Source organism: Schistocerca gregaria, chromosome 7, assembly GCF_023897955.1.
Source record: "Schistocerca gregaria isolate iqSchGreg1 chromosome 7, iqSchGreg1.2, whole genome shotgun sequence".
NCBI lineage: Eukaryota > Metazoa > Arthropoda > Insecta > Orthoptera > Acrididae > Schistocerca > Schistocerca gregaria.
The window spans coordinates 436116436-436143553 of record NC_064926.1 but is presented as its reverse complement, the minus strand read 5'-3'; the positions used below and the strand labels follow the sequence as shown (position 1 = coordinate 436143553).

Below are 27118 nucleotides of genomic sequence, written 5' to 3'. Positions count from 1 at the left end.
CAGCAGTGTGGAGCGAGCGGTCACTGAGCCACGACCGGCACTCTGGCTGTGCTGTTTTTCTAAAGCGCGGCCAGCGTCCGGAAAAAGGAAAGCTGCGAGGGAGTTGGGCCGTCCGGCCCTCTGGCGACGACGGATGAGAGGCTGACAGGCGGGGCAAACGGACACCTCGTGACGTCACGCCACGCAGCGGCCGCGGCGTCTGCAGGTGGCCCCCCGTCTCCTGGCAGTGTGCTTCGTCACACGGGACAAGTTGGCTAACTTCGAGTTTGGTAACGTTACTTCCTGCTGTTTCACGGAGAGGAGCCGTTCCATCAAGTGAAACAGAAAATAAATTCTGCAATGTCTCGGTAACGTGCCACGTATAGTGGAAACAATACGAAGCAATAATGCTCTCCACGTCATAAGCAGAACTTCCGAGATATCATATTGTATTCGTCGTGTTCACTGAAGCTCATATTTTTGTAGCTTACAGTCTATGAATATATGCTGGTTCTACGCACCATCATTTACGAAAGAAAAACCTCGAACTGGTTACTATCGTCTTACTATTAACCTAATGGGTCAAACAGTTGTATAAGCACGTGGTACTGGTCTCACAAAGTACACCCCATGTGGGTTGAACATAAAGAAAAGTTGCTATATTGGAAAATATTGTCCAGACGAGACGTTATGATCTCACAGACATTTGCATTAAAGATAGATGATCTTAGTTAGAGTTACGGATCATCCACACGTGGTTCCACTTTACTCACAAAGTAGTGAGAAAGCATCTACTGGAAAATATTCTGAACTTCACACTCGAATTACACTGCGTTGCAATTTAAGATAACATTAGATATTTTAGATCTAAACCTGAAATAAAGGTGAGTAAATTTTCAGTTAGGCTGAACTTAAGAAATCCATTGTCTTACAGACTTAGCAGAGACGCGCTTAGCCGGAGATCTTACCACTTCAGACGCTCGCCGCGGGCTGACTGGCCTGGGCCTCTACCGAGTGTGCTTAACAGATACAAACGGAAGTGACCAGAGAGCCAGGTTCCTATACCAACATGACAAAGGATGGACAGGACCATACTAAGAATAGAAACCTCTCTGCTCTTAGAAAGCGTAGCTAACTGTTCCGACGTTGGTCCTACTGTTCTCCAGCAGACAGGCTTGTCTGCTACCATCAAGCACGCAACCAGAAATACATTTACTCATTCATCCTTTCACACACAAGGGAAGGGGGATGACAGTATCTTATCATATACAGTATATAAAAGAAAGCAGATGTAGGTTCCGTATGAAGCTGTGTGACATGAATTACATATAAACTGTGTTTTAAAATGGAGTAGTGTGACAGATCGTTCTTGATTACGTGTAAAAGTAACACGTTCCACTGCTCAGTCTCCTCCCAGATAGTCAGAAACACCACAGTAAATTTAGAAGTGGAATGTATGCCGTCAATGGCAACAGTTTTAAGAAATTAACATGAAAGGAATCCAACAGAGACCTTTCACTTGGTAGGATTTGTCGCAATGAAATATTAGTTCACAACATATCGGTGATTAAAGCCTTCAGAAGACCGTAACATGAAATACAAGGATTTTCGTTACAGAACTTCAGTTTAGCGTAACTGGTAGTGACACCACGTTACGAACCAGCGGGTTGTGGAATCGCTTCCTGCTGTACCTAGATTTTCTTTCTTTTCACCATCGCGGTTTCTAGGAGGTTTTGAAACATTCTCTTTGCATTAATAGAAACTATTTATGTGGTATTTGGTGTTATGTACGTACCGGATTGTTATTATTAAAGTACTGCTAGTCACAGAGGCCAGATCGGGCTGTCATTATCGATGGCACTGAAACTTCGTAAATACGCTAATGCGTTAATGCAGAACCGATTTACGCAGGGAAAAAAGTTCCAATTTTTGCCATAACTTGAAAGTCTCTCTCTGTGCACTGTTTCTATGACTTAATGACATTCACATAGTCATCTGACAAGCCATAAAGGTTAGTAATAAAATCAACATTATGCCGTTCTCACTTGTTTCACCTTTTCAGTCCACATCCTGTTCCTAATCCATTTTATATGGAAACATTTCTATACGTCTTTCTTGCATTCACAGCGTCTGATTTGCATCTGATGGCCAAAACTGGAACTCATTTTTTGCAGCGTAAATCGATTCCGGTCTGACGAACGAGCATATCCACTAAGTTTCGCTGCTATGACGAGGTACTGAAGCTATGTTTGCTCTACTTTTATTTTATTTTATTTTTCATTTTACCTTTTTGTCGAGGAAATTGCGTTTTTTAGCGATACGTGATAAATCTGTATTGTTTTCTTTATTTTTACTATAACATCCCTCTGTTTCACGTTACAAATAAACAACTTTCGCATAAAACCTGAATTAAAACATGACTTTTGGAATTTTGCTATAAATACTGTTTACTTTTATGTAATAGACTGGAGGATAATTACGCAGAAAAATATTCTGCATGTTACCCGGCGCTTTATATTTCTTCACTCAGTTTCTATACGGTTCACCGCTTCCGGTTTAAGGGAATATAGTAAAAAGTGATGGAATACGCAAAAAAAAAAAAAAAAACGATCGTTGTGAGGTAATGCCTGATAGGTATGCAGCACACTTAACATGTGGGTAACATTGCTACGATCTTGACTGACCAGAGGTACTAGAAAAATTATCTTAGTCTTGGCTTACTTACAACCTACGGTAGTTTTACAACTTCAGTTATCCGTAATGTGTAAGTGAACTGCTCAATTTTTGAAAAACGTGCATATTCTGCTGTCTCAGCTGGGCAAGAAAGTGCTACCTGTTAATTCACAAAAAAGGCAACTGGTTAAACTATTTGTTGTTTGGACTGCTAAGGAATCGTTAAGTTTAAAAGGAAAAAAGGATTTTTAAGGTCGTCGGTTTTGCTGATCCAGGTAATGACAGATGGCAGACATTGAATCAATTTCATATTAGTGTTGCCATTTAACACAATGGAAGAATATTTTAATTTGTGTTTTCGGTTTTAAAACGTGTGAAGATTACCTTATTTGTACGTGGTGTTGTTTCTATTCACAAGGAACGGTTATAGTTGTCAAAGGCTTTTAAAACTGGCTGTTTTGTGGAATCAGCAAGAGGAAGCTTTTAGGTAAGAAACCTGCTGTCAATTTATTGATGCTATTTTTAAAACTAAAAGAAAATTTTCCCTCTGGTATTCAGTTTTAAAAGGATTTAAAGTTGTCGTATTTGTATATGATTGTCAAATTAAATTTATTTGTCAAAATAAATTGGTCAAACTCACGTTGTATGCATTTCTCCGCAATCAACGAGCAATGTCTAAGAGAAGGTACAGTAACGCCTCATTTGGTTGTAGAAGTCTCCATTTCCGCAGTTTAGGAAACGCTCCATTTCCATAATCACCTCGCAGTCATTGCGAAAATGGACGCCACGTAATGGTTTCTTCATCCGAAGATAGGAAAGAAATCGAGTGCCATGTCAGTAGAATATGGCGGTGAGATTCAAAGAAGCAGCATGTGTGACCTTATGCGGTGCGGAATGCTCGGGCGCGTTGTCAGCGAACTGAAATACCCTTGTGGACAGCATCCTGCGACACTTCTTGTGTATAGCCTTCCCTAACGTCAGGAAACTTCGGTGGTTTGCTTCTGTGACGGTTCGCCTCATCCGAACATAATCTGTCAGCACCACACCTTGGCAGTCCGCAGTATTGTTCGATGATGGTTGAGTCTTCGTATTTGTGGCAACTGAATACTTTGCTCCGTTGTTTCGCGGTCATAGGGATATACCCAGCACCTTTCGGTGGTGATTAGGTGCCTAAAGATCACTTGTACTACCCTGACACAACTGCAATAGCCGGCTGCTGTGGCGGAGCGGTTCTAGGCGCTTCTGTCCGGAATCGCGCTGCTGCTACGGTCGCAGGTTCGAATCCTGCCTCGGGCATGGATGTGTGTGATGTCCTTAGGTTAGTTAGGTTTAAGTAGTTCTAAGTTCTAGGGGACTGATGACCTCAGATGTTAATTCCCATAGCGCTCAGAGCCATTTGAACCATTTTTTGAACTTCACAAATTTGAATCCGCACCCCCTTCCGCAAACATTTTTATCCTCAGATGTTCCACAAAGAGATAACTTCTTAGGGGCTTGTGATTCCGGATGATTCAGGTTTGTTTTGGTTCAATAGACTTAATATTTTTTTCATTTTATGGTTCAATGAAAGTCAGTTTCTGCGTTACGGTTGGGATGCTTTGGTATCTGCGCTTCTCTAGCTCTTTACAATGTCAGGACATCTCAATTCAGCTACTGGTCTTTTTTGTTTTGTTTTTGGTACTTCTTTAAAGTTACCCATACCTCTCTCCTGTACTTTGTAGAAGTACGATTACTGTCTAGTAAAATATATTCCTTCTTAAAAACAGTAAGAGAAACAAGTGAATTAGAGTGGATGCACTATAATACTCCTAATCTTCCAGCTAAGTGAATTTCTCTATCTATTCTTATCGTCTTCTCTCAACACCTTCAAACTGAATGTGGCTGAGCATGAAAGTTCAGATTATGGTTTAAAAAAGATTCACAGTACTAACTCCTACTGAAATCAAGCTATCCTCTGTTCAATCACCTTATAAAATTCTGAGATGGTATTTTCTGCTACTGGACTTTTTATTATCTTCCAGTTGGTGAAAGATCTCTGTAGTTCCGTGGAAACTGATCGTCCATTTATCCGACGACGAAGTTAACTCTCCTGTCAGTTGGAATTTACCCGGGAGACGTGCTCGTAAAAGTGTTCAAAGAGTATTTTAACCCGAAAGCAAACCAGACTCCACGCGTACAGCTCCCGGATAAACAATGTGGCACAAGCAGCGTGTAAAGTTCAAAGGGTGGCAGGCCTGTGCAGGGGAGCCCCGCGAGCCGCCAAGGTAGGAAGACCGGGGTCAGAGACACAGAGGTTGATCCAGCCAGAGCAAACACGAGGCAATTTAACGTTTAATGATGTATATTACTACGGTCGTCAGCCACGGCCTTATGGTGTCGGCTTTACTGCCTGGTTTTTTCCCCCGCCTGAGACGCTCTCATAATAAACACAGGGAGCGCTTTTACGACGGAGCAAGTCGTGAATTCGTGCTCTATCTACTTCCTGCGCTGCGGAGCGCGTTTTAAATTTGAACACGGACGTCGTCTTCGCTACGACACGTACGTAGTTACGGTTCCTTATGTACAATTTTTCTATATAGCTAGCATGAGTCATTCTAATGAAGACCCTTAGCATGTAGACTAGGCAGCAATATCATGTAATCTTAACAGCTAATACAATAAATTGAAGTGTGGTAACTGTTTGGCCAAAACCGTATAAATTATGAGGTATCTGCGTTACTTTTAATCCTAATAAAATTTCTTTCTTATCTTAATACCAAGAAAAAGCTGAAGAGCAACAGTAAAAATCAGGTCTTGATGTCAGTATGCTCTGATACTGTGGTTTGACAATGCGTTTCCTACCAAGTGCAGCCAACGCAGACGAAGTGTGTACTCTTAACGACGCATACTCTTGACCGAAGTTCTCCTTTCTTTCATCCAGCAATCTTTCTATCCTCCTACTGGGTGTAATAATTAGTTTTCGTGTTTTGTTTTCGCCGCCGGAGGATTAAATATTTCACCAGATTAATCCGAGGCCCCTCTAGGATTTGCAAAACCAAAATTCCTTTCATACAAAATATTTTTATAACGAGAGTGATAATTTGCTTTTCTCGTCTGATCTGAGTGTAACGTGGAAAATCTACTGAGCAATCTTCGGCCAGGCTGGACAGCTTTCGGTCCGTGTGCGAAATACTCCAATCGAATGGGAAGAATAGTTATGGTACAACGTTATGAGCGCGCTGTGAAGAGTGAACACCGGAACAGTTGATTCTGAATTGCCTCCTGTTCTGAAGTGAACGAAGAATAACGACTGCTCATTTGTAAGCTGTATACAGTTGAACGAGATCTGGTATTACGGATGTGTTAATATATTATCAAAAACGGCGTATATCACCATTGTTTGGCTTGATGTTGTAACCTGTATGTGTCCTAAGATCCGATGATGGCGGCTTTAGTTTCCCCGAAACCGGTAATCATGGAATAAAAAGAATTTCTGCGATCTTGGCTACCAGTTTATTGTTTTACAACCATCTAGATCGCTCCCACGTGAGCACAATGTTCTCCCTACAACATAGTTCATGATAATCTCCTGCAAACGTGTGTTCATCAAAGATGTAGGACGCTGTCTCCTTGCGCATTCTGATCAGAACTTGCTTCAAAACCTGCCAGTTAGTTTCAGCTTTCACCCACAACTAGTACTTAACAGATAACGCAATTCCCTGTTTGTTGCAGGTTTCTATTAATGTCGAGACGGCAGGTCCTCTATCGCCATGAGCGGTGGACGTTCAGATACTGAGAAACGGATCCTAAGGAAACCGTGATATTGGCTGTAAAGAGGTGTTAAAAGTGCAAACAGCCCACATGACTCATATTGCAGCTAGCCGTAAACTAACGTGATTACATTCTCGCGTACTACGTAGTCTGTTACAGCAGTACACGCTGCGAGTGAACACTTTTCCTTTGAGTATTTTTATTACGTAGGTGTCAGTATTATTTTGATCAATTCCTGTAATTCCAAGCCTCTGCCTAGAATGCTATCTCATCTTGTGTAGAAAATGGTCCCATGCGTCTGGATAAGACGTGGGTCACTGTGATTTACGAAGAGGGTAAAAAATCTGATGCACAGAATGACAGACCAATATGAACCAGGTTGACCTGTTGGATGAAGCTAGAACACTAGCCGGGGTTACTAGGACACATTCTAAGCTCAAACATTGTGCGTTCATGGAAGACCATAAGCGTCTCGAAATGCTTCTCACTCGCGTGAGAACAGGTCAACTTACAAACAACAGATAAAGGTGAACGCACAGATGGCATCATCTTAGATTTCAGAAAGGCTCCCGACACTGCACCACATTATCTACTACCAACCAAGATAAGATAAAATTCTTCACGGCCCCATGAATACGTGACTACTGAACCAAGTTCGTTATCCTGAAACGTAACACTGACCCAAGAAAGCGTAATAGGACCTCTAATGTACTCAAAAGACACATCGATTTATCAGATAGGATTAGCAGCATTGTAAGATTGCTTGCTGACGAAGCTGTTGTGTACCAAAATAGGGCCGTTGGACTATCGCATGGAAATGCAGAAAAGACAAAATTTCTACTTGGTTTAACAAATAGCAGTTGACTTCAAATGTGGATAAATGTACGAGGCCGTGCTGAAAAGTAATGCCTCCAAATTTTTTATAGGAAAGCTCAAGCTTTTTAAATGAAACAATCATTATTAACATTCTACATCTTTATTCTTCATGTCTACAGATTTATTTCTCATTATAGTCATCCTTGCTACAAACACAATTCTCACAAAATGAGGCCGGTTTGTTGATACCGACGCTGTACAATGTTTGCTGACGGAGCGACAACACCGCTTCATCACCATCAAAATGCTGTCCTCGAAGGTGTTCTTTAAGTTTTGGAAACAGATTTGGTACCAAGTCTGGAGGCTATGGACGATGATCGATGACAGTGAAATCAAGACGTCGCACTGTTGCAGGTATCGCAGAGCTCGTGCGTGATCTGGCACTGACGTGCTGAAGGAGACGGTACTCCAGGTATGGACGAACTCATCATGTTCGAAAGCCGATTACAGCACGCTGTTTCTTACGCACTGGCTTATTACATGCTACAATCGAAGGCGTCTAGTGGCCGAGGTCTGCAAATATGTGGACATGGAGAATAAAGATTTAGAATGTTAACAGCATTTGTTTTGACATCTTGGATATTCGGGAATCCAGCCGGATGTTCGCGTCGTTCTCGCGAACATCCGGCTGGATTCCCGAATATCCAAGATGTCAACAGATCGCCGGGAAAGCATGAAGAATTACAGCATTTGTTTTATTTAAAAAGCCTTAAGTTTTTTCGCACAAAAATTTCGGAGGCATTGCTTTTCAGCAAGCCGTCGTAAAGTACTGCCTACAACAAAGTTAATTATCCTGGTAGTACCTGATTACAATACTGGTGCTGAATATCTTCAGCAAATCACATCATATCTTCAGGGGTAATACTAAAAGGTGATAGTCTGCCTATGGAGCCGAGTAGTCAGCGGAACTGACTCCAATCTGGACGATCCAGGTTCGATTTCCGTTTTTTCCTTGGTGGGAGATCTGCAGACGAAGTCAAGGAATTCTGCTACCTAGGAAGCAAAATAACGCATGATGGACGGAGCAAGGAGACTAGCACTAGCAAAACGTCTACTTGTATCAAACGTATGCCTCAATTTGAGGAAGAAATTTCTAAGAAGGCACACTTGGAGCACAGCATTGTGTGATAGTGAAACATGGACTGTCGAAAAACTGGAACAGAAGAGAATCGAAGCATTTGAGATGTGGTACTACAGGAGAATTAGATGGACTGATAAAGTCAGGAATTAGGAGGTCCGCCGCAGAATCGACGAGGAAAGTAATACTTGGAAAACATTGGAAAAAGAAGGGACAATATGATAGGATATCTGTTAAGACATCAGGGAAAAAGCTGCCACGTCACCGGAGGAAGCTGCAGACGGTGAATACTATAGAGGAAGACAAAGACTAGAACTTGAGGCCGAAAAGAGAGGGAGGAGAGAGAGAGAGAGAGAGAGAGAGAGAGAGAGGAGGAGGAGGAAGAGGTACGTTTCTGGGTGCACTAAGCTTCGTGGCTTAAATAACCCTGTTATTATTTGGTATATCGTGATTCCTCTCTGCTAATCACTCGCAGCTGTCGTTATTTGGCATTTTCACTTGACAGTCACTTCACCAACCGTCGACTTGAGCATTTTCCGGAGGTTACAAGACCTTGCAGTAGGGGCTCCTGGTCACGAAAACTTACAACGGCCAGGAGAGCGGTTTCTTCTACGTCCCTCCATATCGCATCCAATGACGCAATTGGCAGAGGATGACCCTGCGGTCGGTTAGCCATATGGGCCCTCAAGGGCCTGGGGACGGAGATAACATTTTTTAGTAAGAGGCAATATGAAATGGGACGATCATATGGATTGAGAATTGCGGAAGGTGAGTGGAAGACGTAGGTTTATAGGGAGGCTTCTGAGTAAGCGCAGCACTTCTGTGAAGGAAATCGTATACAAGATGCTGGTATGACAAATTCTAGAGTATTATTCCAATGGTCAGAATGTTGGAGTAGGTAAGACAATGGGCACGGTTGGTGTAGCCTATTAGAAAGTGTAACATAAAGGATGATCAGGTGGTGGAGACGAGGTAACTTTGACATTCTCAGTTTAATTCAAATGGTTCAAATGGCTCTGAGCACTATGGGACTCAACTGCTGTGGCCATCAGTCCCCTAGAACTTAGAACTACTTCAACCTAACTAACCTAAGGACATCACACACATCCATGCCCGAGGCAGGACTCGAACTTGCGACCGTAGCAGTCGCACGGTTTCGGACTGAGCGCCTAGAACCGCGAGACCACCGCGGCCGGCTATAACATAAATGATCTGGGAAATTAAATAGGATACATTGGAAGAAATATGACGTAGTTCTTGTGCAATCCTATTTGGTAAATTTACAGAACCTGTATTCAAAGAAATCTCTACGGCCATTATGTTGCCACTAACGTATATATCTCGTAGCAGTACAAGAATGACTTAAGAGAGATTAGGGTACGTACAAAGGCATATTGGCAGTTGTTTTGTATTCGCCCTATAAGCGAATAGAATAACTGCTATTCATTACGCTCAGTGCAATTTTGTCTAAGTCTTCCAGTATTTTCACACGAACTACGACGGTGATACTTTTCTATCGACAAAAGCATCGTCACAAATACTTTTATGGCGCTACTGATCTTGTCTCGTGAATCATTTCTATTCACTAAGAACATCAGACGTCCATTTTCAGTTCCTTGGAGCACGCGAAAGTTTCTACTAAACATTCGCCTACACTGTTACGTACTCGGTGCAGTTAGCGAAATATTCGTTGCGCCAGTTACATATTTCAAAAATATCTTTGCTATTAATCGACAATGTGGTATAGTGCCGAAAGCCTTTCGGAGATCTCAGAAGATAGAATCTACCTGTTCAAATGCACCCGTTGTTAGCAAGACGTCGCGCAAGCGCAAGACATCACTGTCACATAATCATGGGTTCCATGCTGTGCACCTTGTGTGTGCACAAGTAATAATATGTCATATTTTTGATTGTGACACTGTATAACTTGCCCATACACGAACTGTTGCGCGATGTTCCTAATGGATCTTAAGACGACCAGTGATGGTCGAAAACGGTCCGCTGTAGACAGACAAAGTGATCATGTCCAACAATAAAATTTCTGAAATATCATACGTATTTTTCGCCTTGCAGATTATGTCAGTTTTTCCTAAATGGAAATCTCTCGAGAAGTTCCTTTTATTTCACCTTACATTCGCGCGCTGTGGACGTCCTGGTTGTAAATGATTTTTCTCGTTTTTGCAAATGTCATAGAGTTTCACACCACTGTTAAGTTTTTTCAACAACTTCAGTTGTTCGCTCAACACTCCGACGGTTTCATGCAAAAGATAACGGTCTGCTCTCGGGATCATGTGAGCAAGATGTAGGATAAGGTAGTTCAGGGCGCCTCTGAGGCATATAGGCGGTCATGTTTGACCTTCTGAATCTGCAAATAGAACAGGACAGAAAATGGATAATACTGGTACAACCGTCCCCCCCCCCCCCCCCCTGCACCCTATCACCCACCGCGCACTGTGTACTGTAAAGTGGCTTAGGGATTATATGTTATTTGATCAACAGTATCCGGACAACTCTTAATTTGCGTTAATATTGGATATATTCACCCTTCGTCTATATGATTGCTGGAACACCGTATGGAGCACTTTCTGCGAGGTGTCTGAATGTTTATGAATGAATGGCAGACTACGCTCGCTTGAATCAGAGAAGGTAGTGAAGTTGGACGTTGGTGGCTGGAACTAAGTCGGCCTCCTAACTAAACCCAAAGGTGTTCCATTGGGTTCAGGTCGAGACACTATGTCGGCCAAATGCTTTATGCCAGGGTACGTTGCTATGCCGATATAGACAGTCATCGTCTCCGAACTGTTCCTCTAACGTATGCAGTACGGAAAGAAATGGTTCAAATAGCTCTGAGCACTATGGGACTTAACTGCTGAGGTCATCAGTCCCCTAGACTTAGAACTACTTAAACCTAACTAACCTAAAGACGTCACACACATCCATGCTCAAGGCGGGATTCAATCCTGCGACAGTAACGGCAGCGCGGTTCCGGACTGAAAAACCTAGAACCGCTCGGCCACAGCGGCCGGCTAATGCAGTACGCAATGCCGTAAGATGTGTTCATACGCATTCTCATTTACCATCCACTGCCTCGTGGCGTTGCTTAGCACCGACCGCAGAAATGTGAGGTTTATGAAGAGCTGCTACAATATTCTACCCATTCTTTTAACCTTCCTATGCATAGTAACCTCGATAGCTGAATTTCTCTTAGTACTTTGGAACTCACGAGAGATCCCTCCCGCTGATGTAGCAATGCACGACGGTTGTAAGTAGGCTGTTTCGGTTTTTATATTGGTAATGCCACGTAGCGCTCTGTATGAAAATCACTGGCTGTGCTGTGTGCGCTCTGTGGCTGGTTGGCATTGTTGGAATATTTGCTATTGTAGTGTTGGGCAGTTGGATGTGAAAACCGCGTAGCGTTGCGCTGTTGGAGGTGAGCTAACAGAAGTGGTGGATGTGGCGAGAGAGATGGCAGAATTTTAAGAGCGGACGATCTGGACGTGTTTCCGCCAGTGAAAGAGTAAATTTGTAATACTGGATATAATGTATTATGACTTTTGAACATTATTAAGGTAAATACATTGTTTGTTCTTCATCGAAATCTTTCATTTGCTCACTATGCCTATCAGTAGTTAATGCCTTCAGTAGTTAGAACCTTTTATTTAGCGGGCAGTATTGGCGCCCGCAGTATTGCAGTAGTTCGAGTAACGTTTTTGTGAGGTAAGTGATTAATGAAAGGTATATGGTATATACCTTTCATTGATCATTTACCTCACAAAAATCTTCGTTACTCGAACTACTGCACGAGAATTTGATGGACTGATAAAGTCAGGAATGAGGAGGTTCTCCGCAGAATCGGCGAGGAAAGGAATACATGGAAAACATTGGAAAAAGAAGAGACAGGAGGATAAGATATCTTTAAAACATTAGGGAAAAAACTGCCACGTCACTGGAGGAAGCTGCAGACGGTGAATACTATAAAGGAAGACAGAGATTGGAATGCATTCAGCAAATAATTATAGGTTGCAAGTGTTGACTTAAGGTCGAAAAAAGAGAGAGAGAGAGAGAGAGAGAGAGAGAGAGAGAGAGAGCGAGAGAGAGAGGGAGAGGAGGCCATCCTTTTGTAGGGATTATTGAAAGTCAGATTGCGTTGCGCTAAAAATATTGTCTGTCAGTTTAGTGTTGATCAGAATAAGTAAAGAGAGAAATGTCTGAGTACGTTCAGTTCTGCTCAGCTGTTTGAAAATAAAAGAGGTTTATCAGCACAGTAATTCACTAATTTTTCCAAGGGGATGTTTCACGGTCAATACGCGAGGTCTGCTTTTCTTGATTTAGCTGCGGTAGTTTATTGCCATTTTTACTTGACAATCACATCTGCAACAGTCGACCTGGGCAGTTTTAAAAATGTCGCTGGTGCACTAGTTACTCAGGTGACGCCCAATGACCAGTCCACGTTTGAAGCCATTAAGCTCTCCTGACTGACACATTGGGGTGTTGATACTTTTCTGCTGACAACACAGCCTTCCTTTATACTGACATCTAGTGATATATGTAGTCTGTTTAAAATTACTTGATAGTTGTCTGTCATTGTGTTACCACCCTGGCGCCGGCTATCTCTCGGTTATAGGCAACACACAAACACGGCATGGCACTTCACATATGCTGTTGATGTGTAACGCGGAGCAATGTTGGAAATGGCCGCCAGAAGACATGTCGAAAATGCGAGATACTCTGTCGGCAGCCAGTAACTCAACTGCGGCAGGAAACGACTTTTGTTGTCCTGAATTTAAAGTCACGTCCCAAGCTAATCACAACCTCACGAGGTGCGGTAGTTAACAATCTGCGGAAGAACTAAAATCACGATCGCTTTCTTCACGGCTATTAAAGCTAAGCCTTACGACCAAACTCAAGAGAGAAAAGGTTCAGTTTCAGCGCAAAAAGCAAACTGTAATTTGTTGCTATCATTGATTACGTGAATCTGTCTTCTCACTGGCTGCACGAAGTGCCCCGTTACAAGCCATCCTCACTGGCACTGCAGATTATAGATGACACAGGCAGATTCCAGACGAAAAAAAGAACGATATGCAGAAAAACAAGCACAAATAAAAAAGTCGGTACGACGATGAAAATGTGTGTGGCAAAGATTTAGAAATAAAAAAATTACTTAAACCAATTAACTGATTAAGAGTGATAACCAAATTCTTTTGATTTGATTCCGAAGTTTAAAAAGTTACAGCATTTGGCGAGATTCGAAACTACTACCTTCACAGTCCACTAACGGGGTACTTTCTGCTTGCAGAAAACAAGGCAGAAGATTTTATTTTTATATATATTATAAACAGTTGAGAGTAAGTTGAATCCACGTTTACGAACTCCAAAAACCTAGTTTCAGTAGGATGCATAGTTTCTGAGTAATAGGCGAAAACCTGAAAAAAGTACTAAATTTCTTGGTTTTTTGGCCACAAAAAATTGTTCCGAGGGTTTTGGAGGTCGAAAACGTGGATTCAATTTACGCTCAACTGAAAGCAAAATGCATAGTTTCTGAGTAATAGGCGAAAACCTGAAAATCTTACTGAAAGTAGGATGCATAGAAATTTCACGCTCTACACCTTTGATAACTTGAAATTTTTCATTTCAAGTAGCCGTTTTTGAGTTACAGCGGTCGGAGTCGACTTTTAGCCAAGTTGGTATAAATGAACGAACTTTGACAACTAATTACGGCCAAACGGCTGCACCGATTTTGACATTTAAATTGGTCATTCTACGCAAGATTTAAAGTTATTTTATCTTGGTAGAAGTAATACTGTCAGTAGGAGGCGTAGATTACGAGTAATAGGCGAAAACCTGAAAAAGTGCCAAAATTTCTTGTTCTTATGGCCAAGAAAAGTTGTCCTGAGAGTTTTGGAGATCGAAAAAATGGGTTTACCATACTCTCAGTTATATGTACAAGATAAAAAATAAAATATTCAACCTCATTTTTGCAAGCAAAGGGCCGCTTTGTGCCGCCATTACTCGACGTCAGAAAGACACGTTGATACGCTACCCGTTGCGCTTAAAGGACATCTCTGAGTGACGTTCTTACTATATTATCTGCGATAACCCAGTCGCTATGATGAATTGCAACCTTCAAAAACTCAGTTTCACGCAAAGTAATGTGAAGCTTATTTAATGTAAGCCTATCTGTGTGATTACAATTACCACATACGTGATGCTGAATCGCGTCTTATACGGAAGTATCCAGCAGTGTTTAGTTAGAGTTGTGTATGAAACATGTGTATTTCATTAGCATCGTTGTGTGTGTGTGTGTGTGTGTGTGTTTGTGGTGTGGTTATCATGTGTGATGAAGTAAGAAATAAAAGTGCCACTCCACTGATTCGGGATCGAAACATATCAAAAAAGAATATCAGTCGATGAATTGGAAGTGAACTAATTAAGTGGCAGTCTGGCAACGGCGAACGGTTCTGGCGTGACGTTGCGCGCTCTGATTGGATAAAATCATCTCTAACGCGTGAAGAGTCAAATAGTAAGGAATTTTAATTAGACTACAGAGCTCCACTCCCCACTACATATGGTATCCGGATAGTTCTGATCTGATGTTGAAAGAGGGAAAAAAATAAATTAAAAAATAGAAAATGGAGTAACATTGCCTTGAGCGCAGCTTGTGTAGTACGCATTTCTGCCGCTAGGTGTGCATAGCGCAACTCATTGCCAGTTCAGTGTCGCCGGTGTTGGCGATATGGCTTGTTCTGCTCACCTGAAGTGATTGTTTTTGCGAGAGCTGTTTTGTTCTAGTCTCGTTTTTTTATGGCAAGTTTAAGTGAACAACGTGCAGCTGTGTAACTTTGTTTTTTACTCGGTAAAAATGCTGGTGAAACTGTTTTAACGTTGAAAACAGCTTAGCAAGCTGACGCTATGGGAAAAGCTCAGTTGTACGAGTGGTTTGCTCGATTTAAAATGGCGACTTGTTGAATGATGACAAACCTCGTTCTGGACTCCTATGGCCAGCCCAAATCGACGAAAATATTGAAAGAGATTCCAGAGCCTGTGCTCACAGACCGTCAAAGGATACCTGGTCAATTGTCAGATATTAACGGGTAATCTTAAGGTGGTTGTTGTGGTCTTCAGTCCTGAGACTGGTTTGATGCAGCTCTCCATGCTACTCTATCCTGTGCAAGCTTCTTCATCTCCCATTACTTACTGCAACCTACATCCTTCTGAATCTGCTTAGTGTATTCATCTCTTGACCTTCCTCAACGATTTTTACCCTCCACGCTGCCGTCCAATGCTAAATTTGTGATCCCTTGATGCCTCAGAACATGTCCTACCAACCGATCCCTTCTTCTTGTCAAGTTGTGCCACAAACTCCTCCCCAATCTATTCAATACCACCTCATTAGTTATGTGATCTACCCATCTAATCTTCAGCATTCTTCTGTAGCACCACATTTCGAGAGCTTCTATTCTCTTCTTGTCCAAACTATTTATCGTCCATGTTTCACTTCCATACATGGCTACACTCCATACATATACTTTCAGAAACGACTTCCTGACACTTAAATCTATACCCGATGTTAACAAATTTCTCTTCTTCAGATACTCTTTCCTTGCCATTGCCAGTCTACATTTTATATCCTCTCTACTTCGATCATCATCATCATCAATTATTTTGCTCCCCAAATAGCAAAACTCCTTTACTACATTAAGTGTCTCATATCGTTATCTAATTCCGTCAGCATCACTCCACTTAATTCGACTACATTCCATTATCCTCGTTTTGCTTTTGTTGATGTTCATCTTATATCCTCCTTTCAAGACCCTGTCCATTCCGTCAAACTGCTCTTCCAAGTCATTCGCTGTCTCTGACAGAATTTCTATGTCATCGGCGAACCTCAAAGCTTTTATTTCTTCTCCATGGATTTTAATACTTACTCCGAATTTTTCTTTTGTTTCCTTTACTGCTTGCTCAATATACAAATTGAATCACGTCAGGGAGAGTCTATAAACCTGTCTCACTCCCTTCCCAACCACTGCTTCCCTTTCATGCCCCTCGACTCTTACAACTGCCATCTGGTTTCTGTTCAAATTGTAAATAGCCTTTCGCTGCCTATATTTTACCCCTGCTACCTTTACAATTTGAAAGAGAGTATTCCAAACAACATTGTCAAAACCTTTCTCTAAGTCTACAAATGCTATGAACGTATGTTTTCCTTTCCTTAATCTTTCTTCTAAGATAAGTCATAGAGTCAGTATTGCCTAACGTGTTCCAATATTTCTACGGAATCTAAACTTAGGGTAACCCCACGTATTTGTAGGTGAACAGCAGCATCTTCGGCTGAACTAAACCAACATAGCGTGCCAGGAAGTGCCGTGACTCACCAGTCGCACGTCGTCCTCCATGTGGTTGGCTCCCGACGGGACGTGGGCGTGGTGGGGCGAGCGAGAGACAACGCCGCCGCCCCCGGAGAGGTCGGCGGCGGGCGGCAGGAAGGCTCCGGCGCCGGCGCCGGCGGTGGCGGAGGCGGGGTCGGCGTCGGCGGCGAGCACGCGCATCAGGTAACCGATGTACGACGTGGCCAGCCGCAGCGTCTTGATCTTGGACAGCTTCGTGTCGGCCGGCACGTTGGGGATGCAGTCGCGCAGGTCCGCGAACGCGTTGTTGATGGACTGCGTGCGCTTGCGCTCCTTCTTGTTGGCGCACGTGCGCTGGCGGCCGCCCCCGTGCCGCAGGCCGCCGACCGGGACGCCGCCCCCGGCCATCGCCCCCGGCACCGCTCCCGGCGAGGCAGGTCCGCCGCCGCCGCCTCCTCCGCCTCCGGCGCTGCCCCCGTGGCAGCCTGCAACAGGGGGCAGGAGGCGTCAGCGGCTCCCACGCGGCTGTCGCGGGCCGGCCTGACGAAAAGTGCCTCTGTTTACTACCCGCTCCCAAATAAATGCGGCCGCGTCGACACACAGAGCACGTGGCGACTGAGCGGGGAGCGAAACTGACGGGAGGCGAAATGTGTGCGCCGTGTTAACCGCGGTAAATAACCTTGAACCCCCTTTTTGTAGCCATTAGCGCGCTGTGTACGAAACCCGTGATAACGCAGGCAGCGGAAGCTCTAGCAGGTAGCATGTTTCTTTGCATTCGGTGTGTCTGACCTTGTATTTATTTACTTTATTTATGGCCTCTAGGTCTTCATTTATTTGGCGAGTAACATCATTATACTTATTTATAACTTATCACCGTCTAATTAAAAGCAGTTTCATATATTCTTCCTCAAATGGGGTTATTTGAATGTCCATACTACTAACTGATGGTCCGCGGGACTATGGCCGTTTACCTAAGTAATGAAATGAAGCATCTGCAGCCGTCGTTTCGACATGATATTATTATATTGCAACAAATTTCAGTGCCTCGATACACCGTCTTCAGCCCTTAACTGTTGCTGATGGGGTGAACTCCAATCGCATAGACGATTCCATCAGTGGCCAACATGTATGAACTGGCTGCCGTAGAATTCTGCAACAGCCATGTTGCGTCTGCAACCATCCAGTACCAATTCAAAACGAACAGTTGACGGTTGAAGACACAGCATCACTGTTAGAACATTTTACGGAAGCCAGATCATAGATGCTGGCCACTGACGGTACCGTATATACGATTGGAGTTTACATCCTAAGCGTCACTTAAGACCTGAAGATGGGGTACTGCGTCACTGAAACTGGTTGTCATATAATAAAATAACATAGAAATGACGGCTGTACGCGTTTCACGTTATTACGTTAAATGGGGGTGCCCCAATTACGGAGCAATAACTGTCTTGTTATTTATTGTTATCTTGGTAGGATCAAGGCCATCAGCCGCTATCTTACATGGTTTACATCCCATTCACTACGAGAAGCATGTTATAAGTTACGTAGGCCTATATTTAATAACGCAACATTTAGGAATTACTAAAGACGGAGTCAAATGAAACCGCGTCGATGCAATAAAACTGGCCAAGTGCGAGTAGCATTAGCTTTCTAGCGGTTCCGTAAAAAATTAAGTTTGTACATAAATAGTTCATCCATACCCGTTATCGAGAATCTCGATGATTTTACCCTGTAATCGATATCGATATTGGCAAGATACTGTTCCGGGAATTCCAAGACTTTCGAGAACGTTTCTTTCCGCTGTAATAAATTAAAAATCACAATTTTCGCGTTTTTTTCTTTTGCTTGTACTGTGAAACCTTGCTTCTTGCCAAATTTTGTGATTCTAGGTCAGTGGGAAGTATGCTCTAGATTTTGATGAGTGAGACGTGACATAAATTTCCGTATCTTTTGACTATATTTCCTCAGAAGTATAGATGTTTAACACCACCAAGAGACCATAGACCTTACTGTGTGACATAAATATCAGCTTGATACCTCTACCCGCTCCTGAGAAAAATGAGTTTTAACAGTTCGACACACACACACACACACACACACACACACATACATACATATACATGGACGGACAATAAAGTGATCCTGTAAGACTTCCGTTTCTACCGACTGAGGCACGGAACCCTAAAAATTATGTAAACTGTTCACTAATTCAGAAGTAATCGCCGTAAAGGTCAATGCCGTTCTCCCCTTCGTCCGAAGCAAACTTAAGGCCACAGATGTCTTCCTTCAGGGCTACAAAAACATAGAAATTGTATGGGTAGAGGTCGGGACTGGACGGAAGATTTGTAACGGCTTCCCAGCGAAAGTTATGCAACGTAGTCTAAACAACTTTGGCAACATCTGCGCTCACGCACTTTCTCCATACACTCCCCGTGAAATTTACATTTTTTGGAGTTCTGAAAAAGACATTCGTGGCCGTCAATCTGCTTCGGACGAAGAGGTGCATGCGTGGATACAATCATCGTCCCATAGGCAACCGCAAACATTTTTCCATGGAAGCACTAACCGTCTTGTCTTATAGTGGGACAAATGTATTAATAATTATGGCTATTGCTTTTGAAATAACGAACAGTTTACGTGCTTTTTACGATTCCGTACCGAAATCCGTAAAAACGGGACGTTTATAGGATTACTTTGTCGTCAGTTTGTCTGTTTGCGCAACTGTTAAAAACCTATTTTCGCAGGAACTGGTAGACGTACCAAGGTGAAATCTGCCTCATACTAAGGTCTGTAGTTCCTAAAAAAGACAGTCACTTATGGTTCTTTTTTTGGATACCCACAAACTCACTCTTCAAAACCTATAGGGTGGCTGACGTTGACCTAGAATCAAGAAATTTAGCAAGAAGCATGGTTTCACAGAAAAATCAAAGCAAAAAAAAAATCAGAAAATTGTTACTTTGGAATTGTAGGACAAGAAAACCATATTTCTTTTGTCATTTGTTATCCTACTTAAAACATTCTCGAAAGTCTTGGGATTCCCGGGACCGATATCTTGCCAGTATCAATGTCGATAACAGGCAAAAATCGTCGAGATTCTCGATCCCGAGAATATATACATAGGGTGAGTCACCTAACGTTACCGCTGGATATATTTCGTAAACCACATCAAATACTGACGAACCGATTCCACAGACCGAACGTGAGGAGAGGGGCTAGTGTAATTGTTTAATACAAACCATACAAAATGCACGGAAGTATGTTTTTTAACACAAACCTACGTTTTTTTTAAATGGAACCACGTTAGTTTTGTTAGAACATCTGAACATATAAACAAATACGTAATCAGTGTCGTTTGTTGCATTGTAAAATGTTAATTACATCCGGAGATATTGTAACCTAAAGTTGACGCTTGAAACCTCCGACGTTAAGTTGCGCGCCGGCCGTTGTGGCCGTGCGGTTCTAGGCGCTGCAGTCTGGAGCCGACCGACCGCTACGATCGCAGGTTCTAATCTTGCCTCGGGCATAGATGTGCGTGATGTCCTTAGGTTAGTTAGGTTTAATTAGTTCTAAGTTCTAGGCGACTGATGACCTCAGAAGTTAATTCGCATAGTGCTCAGAGCCATTTGAACAATTTTTTTCAGTTGCCTGATGTAACAAACACGGGCCACGGTCGGCGAGCAGCATCTGCAGGAACATGTTTACGATGACGACCGTGTTTACGAGTGTGGCTGTAGTGCACTGTTGTGGTTTGGTCAAGCTGTCGCAGTGTCCGCATGTAGCGCTTGCTGCTATTGTTATTCTGCATTCGTCTCCGCACGCAGACCAACTGTAGTACACCGTGTTACCTGACGTCTGTGATAGTGTAGTGTTGTAGGAACTGTGACCATGGTGTATTCGAACTCTGAAAATGCGGAGATGATACTCATCTATGGCGAGTGTCGACGAAATGCAGTTGCAGCTTGCAGGGTGTATGCAGAACGGTACCCGGATAGAGAGCATCCAACGTGCCGCACATTGCAAAACATCTACCGCCAACTGTATGCAACAGTTATGGTCGTAGCACGCAAACGGGTCCGTAACAGGCCCGTCGCAGGAGAAGCGGGTTCAGTTGGTGCGTTAGCTGCTGTTGCCATGAAGCCCACATGAGTACACCGGACATTGCGAGAGCCGGTGGACTGAGTCAAAGTAGTGTCATGCGCATACTGCATCGACACCGCTTTCATCCGTTTCATGTGTCGCTACATCAGCAATTACATGGTGATGATTTTAATCATCGAGTGCAATTCTGTCAATGGGCATTAACAGAGATTGCATTAAAGTTCTACCTGTTTACCGATGAAGCGGGTCTCACAAACCACGGAGCAGTGAATCTACGGAACATGCATTACTGGTCCGTGGACAATCCTCGCTGGCTCGGACAGGTAGAGCGACAGCGACCGTGGACGGTAAATGTATGGTGCGGAATCATTGGTGACCACCTCATTGGTCCTCACTTCATTGCAGGGGCCCAAACAGCTGTAACATACATCGCGTTTCTACAGAACGATCTGCCAACGTTGCTCGAAAATGTCCCACTGGAAAGGAAACGCGTCGACGTATGTGGTATCAGTATGATGGTGCACCTGCACATACCGCAATTAACACTAGGCTGACCCTTGACAGGATGTTCGACGGGCGCTTCATAGGACGTGGAGGACGCATAAATTGGCCAGCCCTTTCTCCTGATCTTACACCTCTGGACTTCTTTCTGTGGGGTACGTTAAAGGAGAATGTGTACCGTGCTGTGCCTACAGCCCCAGAGGATATGAAACAACGTATTGTGACAGCCTGCGGCGACTTTACAACAGGTGTACTGCGGCGTGTACGACATTCATTAGGCCAGAGATTGCAATTGTGTGCAGCAAATTATGACCACCACATTGAACATCTATTGGCCTGACATGTCGGGACACACTCTATTCCACTCCGTAATTGAAAACGGAAACCACGTCTGTACGTGTACCTCACCCCTCATGGTAATGTACATGTGCGTTAGTGAAAAAGACCAAGAAAATGGTGTTAGCATGTGGATGTAACGTGCTGTTCCAGTCTCTTCTGTACCTAAGGTCCATCACCGTTCCCTTTGGATCCCTACGTAATTCGGTGCTCTCCGATACACACGATCGAACAGCGGAGGAGTTTTACTCAAGCGTCAACTTTAGGTTACAATATCTCCGGATGTAATTAACATCTTATAATGCAACAAACGGAACTGATTGCGTATTTGTTTATATATTCAGATGTGCTAACAAAACTAATAGAGTTCCATTTAAAAAAAACCTAGGTTTGTGTTAAAAAAACATACCTACCCGCATTTTTTTATGGTTTGTATTAAACATTTACACTAGTCTCTCTCCTCACGTTCGGTCTGTGGAATCGATTCGTCAGTATTTGATGTGGTTTACGAAATATATCCAGCGCTAATGTTAGGTGACTCATCCAATATATAAAACTGAGTTTTGTACGGAACACTCAGTCTGCGAGCCTTACTTGAACGTAATCAATCTTTCCCATGTGCGTCATTTTCATATGATTGCCCCTCATAGACATAAATAGTGTAGAAAAATCTGTTCATATTTGTTCATGAGACGTAGAACGATAAGGAAAAATTACAGGCATGCAAATTTCGACCACGGGTGCCAGTAACAATGGACATGGGGGAAGGAAATGAAGAGGGAGAGAAAGAGAAAGGTGATGAAACACGAGTAATGAACATACGTGGAAAGAAAGTTCTCTTTTTACAAGGTTTTTTTTTATCAGTCTACTGACTGGTTTGATGTGGCCCGCCACGAATTCCTTTCCTGTGCTAACCTCTTCATCTCAGAGTAGCACTTGCAACCTACGTCCTCAATTATTTGCTGGATGTACTCCAATCTCTGTCTTCCTCTACAGTTTTTGCCCTCTACAGCTCCCTCTAGTACCATGGAAGTCATTCCTCATGTCTTAGCAGATGTCCTATCATCCTCTCCCTTCTCCTTATCAGTGTTTTCAACATATTCCTTCCCTCTCCGATTCTGCGTAGAACCTCCTCATTCGTTATCTTATCAGTCCACCTAATTTTCAACATTCGTCTATAGCACCACATCTCAAATGCTCCTATTCTCTTCTGTTCCGTTTTTCCCACAGTCCATGTTTCACTACCATACAATGCTGTACTCCAGACGTACATCCTCAGAAATTTCTTCCTCAAATTAACGCTGGTATTTGATATTAGTAGACTTCTCTTGGCCAGAAATGCCTTTTTTGCCATAGCGAGTCTACTTTTGATCTCCTCCTTGCTCCGTCCGTCATTGGTTATTTTACTGCCTGGGTAGCAGAATTCCTTAACTTCATTGACTTCGTGACCATCAATCCTGATGTTAAGTTTCTCGCTCTTCTCATTTCTACTACTTCTCATTACCTTCGTCTTTCTCCGATTTACTCTCAAACCATACTGTGTACTCATTAGACTGTTCATTCCGTTCAGCAGATCATTTAATTCTTCTTCACTTTCACTCAGGATAGCAATGTCATCGGCGAATCGTATCATTGATATCCTTTCACCTTGTATTTTAATTCCACTCCTGAACCTTTCTTTTATTTCCATCATTGCTTCCTCGATGTACAGATTGAAGAGTAGGGGCGAAAGGCTACAGCCTTGTCTTACACCCTTCTTAATACGAGCACTTCGTTCTTGATCGTCCACTCTTATTATTCCCTCTTGGTTGTTGTACATATTGTATATGACCCGTCTCTCCCTATAGCTTACCCCTACTTTTTTCAGAATCTTGAACAGCTTGCACCATTTTATATTCTCGAACGCTTTTTCCAGGTCGACAAATCCTATGAACGTGTCTTGATTTTTCTTTAGCCTTTTTTCCATTATTAGCCGCAACGTCAGAATTGCCTCTCTCATGCCTTTACTTTTCCTAAAGCCAAACTGATCGTCACCTAGTGCATTCTCAATTTTCTTTTCCATTCTTCTGAATATTATTCTTGTAAGCAGCTTCGATGCATGAGCTGTTAAGCTGATTGTGCGATAATTCTCGCACTTGTCAGCTCTTGCTGTCTTCGGAATTGTGTGGATGATGCTTTTCCGAAAGTCAGATGGTATGTCGCCAGACTCATATATTCTTCACACCAACATGAATAGTCGTTTTGTTGCCACTTCCCCTACTCTTCATGACTACTATATTGTGATCTGAGTCTATATCTGCTCCTGGGTACGCCTTACAATCCAGTATCTGATTTCGGAATCTCTGTCTGACCATGATGTAATCTAATTGAAATCTTCCCGTATCTCCCGGCCTTTTCCAAGTATACCTCCTTCTCTTGTGATTCTTGAACAGGGTATTCGCTATTACTAGCTGAAACATGTTACAGAACTCAATTAATCTTTCTCCTCTTTCATTCCTTGTCCCAAGCCCATATTCTCTGTAACCTTTTCTTCTACTCCTTCCCCTACAACTGCATTCCAGTCGCCCATGACTATTAGATTTTCGTCCCCCTTTGCATACTGCATTACCCTTTCAATATCCTCATACACTTTCTCTATCTGTTCATCTTCAGCTTGCGACGTCGGCATGTATACCTGAACTATCGTTGTCGGTGTTGGTCTGCTGTCGATTCTGATTAGAATAACCCGGTCACTGAACTGTTCACAGTAACACACCCTCTGCCCTACCTTCCTATTCATAACGAATCCTACACCTGTTATACCATTTTCTGCTGCTGTTGATATTACCCGATACTCATCTGAGCAGAAATCCTTGTCTTCCTGCCACTTCACTTCACTCACCACTACTATGTCTAGATTGAGCCTTTGCATTTCCCTTTTCAAATTTTCTAGTTTCCCTACCACGTTCAAGCTTCTGACATTGCACGCCCCGACTCGTAGAACATTATCCTTTCGTTGATTATTCAATCTTTTTCTCATGGTAACCTCCCCCTCGGCAGTCTCCTCCCGGAGACCCGAATGGGGGACTATTCCGGAATCTTTTGCCAATGGAGAGATCATCATGACACTTCTTCAACTACAGGCCACATGTCCTGTGGATACACGTTACGTGTCTTTAATGCAGTGGTTTCCATTGCCTTCTGCATCCTCCTGTCGTTGATCATTACTGATTCTTCTGCTTTTAGGGGCAATTTCCCACCCCTAGGGCAAGTGAGTGCCCTGAACCTCTATCCGCTCCTCCACCCTCTTTGACAAGGCCGTTGGCAGAATGAGGCTGACTTCCAATGCTGATTATTTATCAAAAATTAGGCAGTGGCGGGGATCGAACCCGATATAGCACATGTAAAAGTATTTACAAGTTAAGATCAATTTAAAATAAGCTAATTCGTGCACACATATATTTACAGACTTCTAGTAGAGACAATCACTAGATTTACTCCTGATATACAATACATTTTTTACAAATAACATATTAAATAATGTAGTGGCACACTGTTCACTATCAGTCACTGCAAACACTATACATACGTTGTTTCATAACACTTCACCCACTACACGCGGAAACACAAAACACACACACACACACACGCCGGCCGCGGTGGTCTCGCGGTTCTAGGCGCGCAGTCCGGAACCGTGCGACTGCTACGGTCGCAGGTTCGAATCCTGCCTCGGCATGGATATGTGTGATGTTCATAGGTTAGTTAGGTTTACGTAGTTCGATGTCTAGGGCACTGATGATCTCCGATATTAAGTCCCATAGTGCTCAGAGCCATTTGAACTATCATAATTCTTGACTGTTGAATGGTTATAATTTTTACGATAACTTGAATAGTTATTGAGTGTTTTTTATTGTTATTCACAATTTCTCTGAGTGGTGGTTGCCCTCTCTAGAAAGTTGTTTGTATCTCTTTTATGATTCCCTGTCCTGAAGATTTCGAACGGGACACTGAAGCGCCTTTCCATCGTAAGGATTAGAGCCGCATACCTTAATATTGAAAGTAACATATTACCATGTACATGTTCTTGGTCGGCCTTTGAGACCCACGTCACCCATGTGAAGCAAAGTGTCATGTTCGGTGATAGGTCATATAGCTTGGTTTGTGGGTTGTTACAAAGTGAGAAGCCGAGTAGAAGGCGGTGGATGTGTACTACTTCGAAAGGGTCTGTTGCACAATGTGACGTAGAGACGACCTTGTTCCTTGGAAGTATGTGGGTGTTAGCTGTAGTGGTTTCTTATCCTGATGCAGCATTGAGGCAACGAGTTAATAGTGCGGTGAATAAAATTCTAGTCAAGTGTAGTCCTCTCGCATATTTTGTAAGATCCCATCCTCTACGGGTACAAGTGCAGATATTGCGATCATTGGTTCCTTAATGTGTATCCACTTCAATATGTTAGTTGTTTTTAAACTGCGTCTAACAGTCTTTCCGCAAACACGTCACTCAATTAAATGATGTTTCTGCACTGTAGTAAGTGCACCACTAAGTGGACTTGCCTGTCAGTACAGGCTAACCGTTACGTGTCCATGCATCTACATGTCAACACCTGACCTGCTGCTCTTCAGAAAATAAGTACTAATAGCTCGCTCTTGCCACATGTACTTGCAGGTACTCACGAACCGAAAAACATACTACTCCTAATAGCTATATTTATTACTCTCCAAACGAAGTAAATACTGATGTAATATTATTCAGTACACTGACCTCAGCGACCAACAAATACATCTGCACTTGTATCCCTAACACTCCATGTTTAAGATAGATTCGTCTCATATCTACATTAATTAAGGTAAAAATTTAGGATCAAATTTGACTTGCGCATCGACACTAAAAGTTTACTTTGGCGCCAGTTATAAGTTGCCGATGCAAGTGGTTGCTACTATTAGACTCCGTGGCCCAGCTACCTCTCTCGTTCACTCATATATTCCCAAAGTGCTTCGCACAGAAATGACAATAACACAGCGAGGCGTCCTTCGTTCGAACAGGTGCAATTCAATTACAACTATGTGGGATGATTTTCGTCGTGACTTCGACCTCAAAGATGAGTAGACTGTATAGGGCGCACAGATCTCTCACTGCACCATTGGCCACCAAGGTAGACTTTTGTGAGACTTTGAGAGAGACTCCCTATCCTCCGCTTCCAACAACTGTGAGTGAACTGCGGTACTACACAACAACAACAACAACAAGGTATGCAGTAACTCCAAATGTGCTCACATAAATATGTGACTAGCTTGACTGTCTTCTAAAGGTTTGTAGTGTGCCTCGTGAAAGGGGGGGGGGGGGCATCCAGTCACATTATCGAGACTACCGCCTGCAGTCGATGTCAACGTGCAATAACTACTTACTCGGCAGATGACGGCAGTGGGTTGTATGTAAAGCGTGTCGGGGGTGAGAGGCCAACAGTGCCGTCATTGTCGTAAAGCGGTAACGGAGCGATTT

The 27118-nt window shown here is 43.0% G+C and overlaps 1 protein-coding gene across 2 annotated transcripts in view; it reads right to left on the bottom strand.

The window, feature by feature from the left end:
• LOC126282093 (heart- and neural crest derivatives-expressed protein 1-like) overlaps positions 1-27118 on the bottom strand; it is a 182221-nt gene that overhangs the window by 63627 nt on the left and 91476 nt on the right. For both annotated transcript variants that reach the window (XM_049981550.1, XM_049981551.1), the window contains one exon: positions 16729-17186. In XM_049981550.1, the coding sequence (XP_049837507.1) occupies positions 16729-17186 (458 nt within the window). The remainder of the gene's footprint in view (positions 1-16728; positions 17187-27118) is intronic.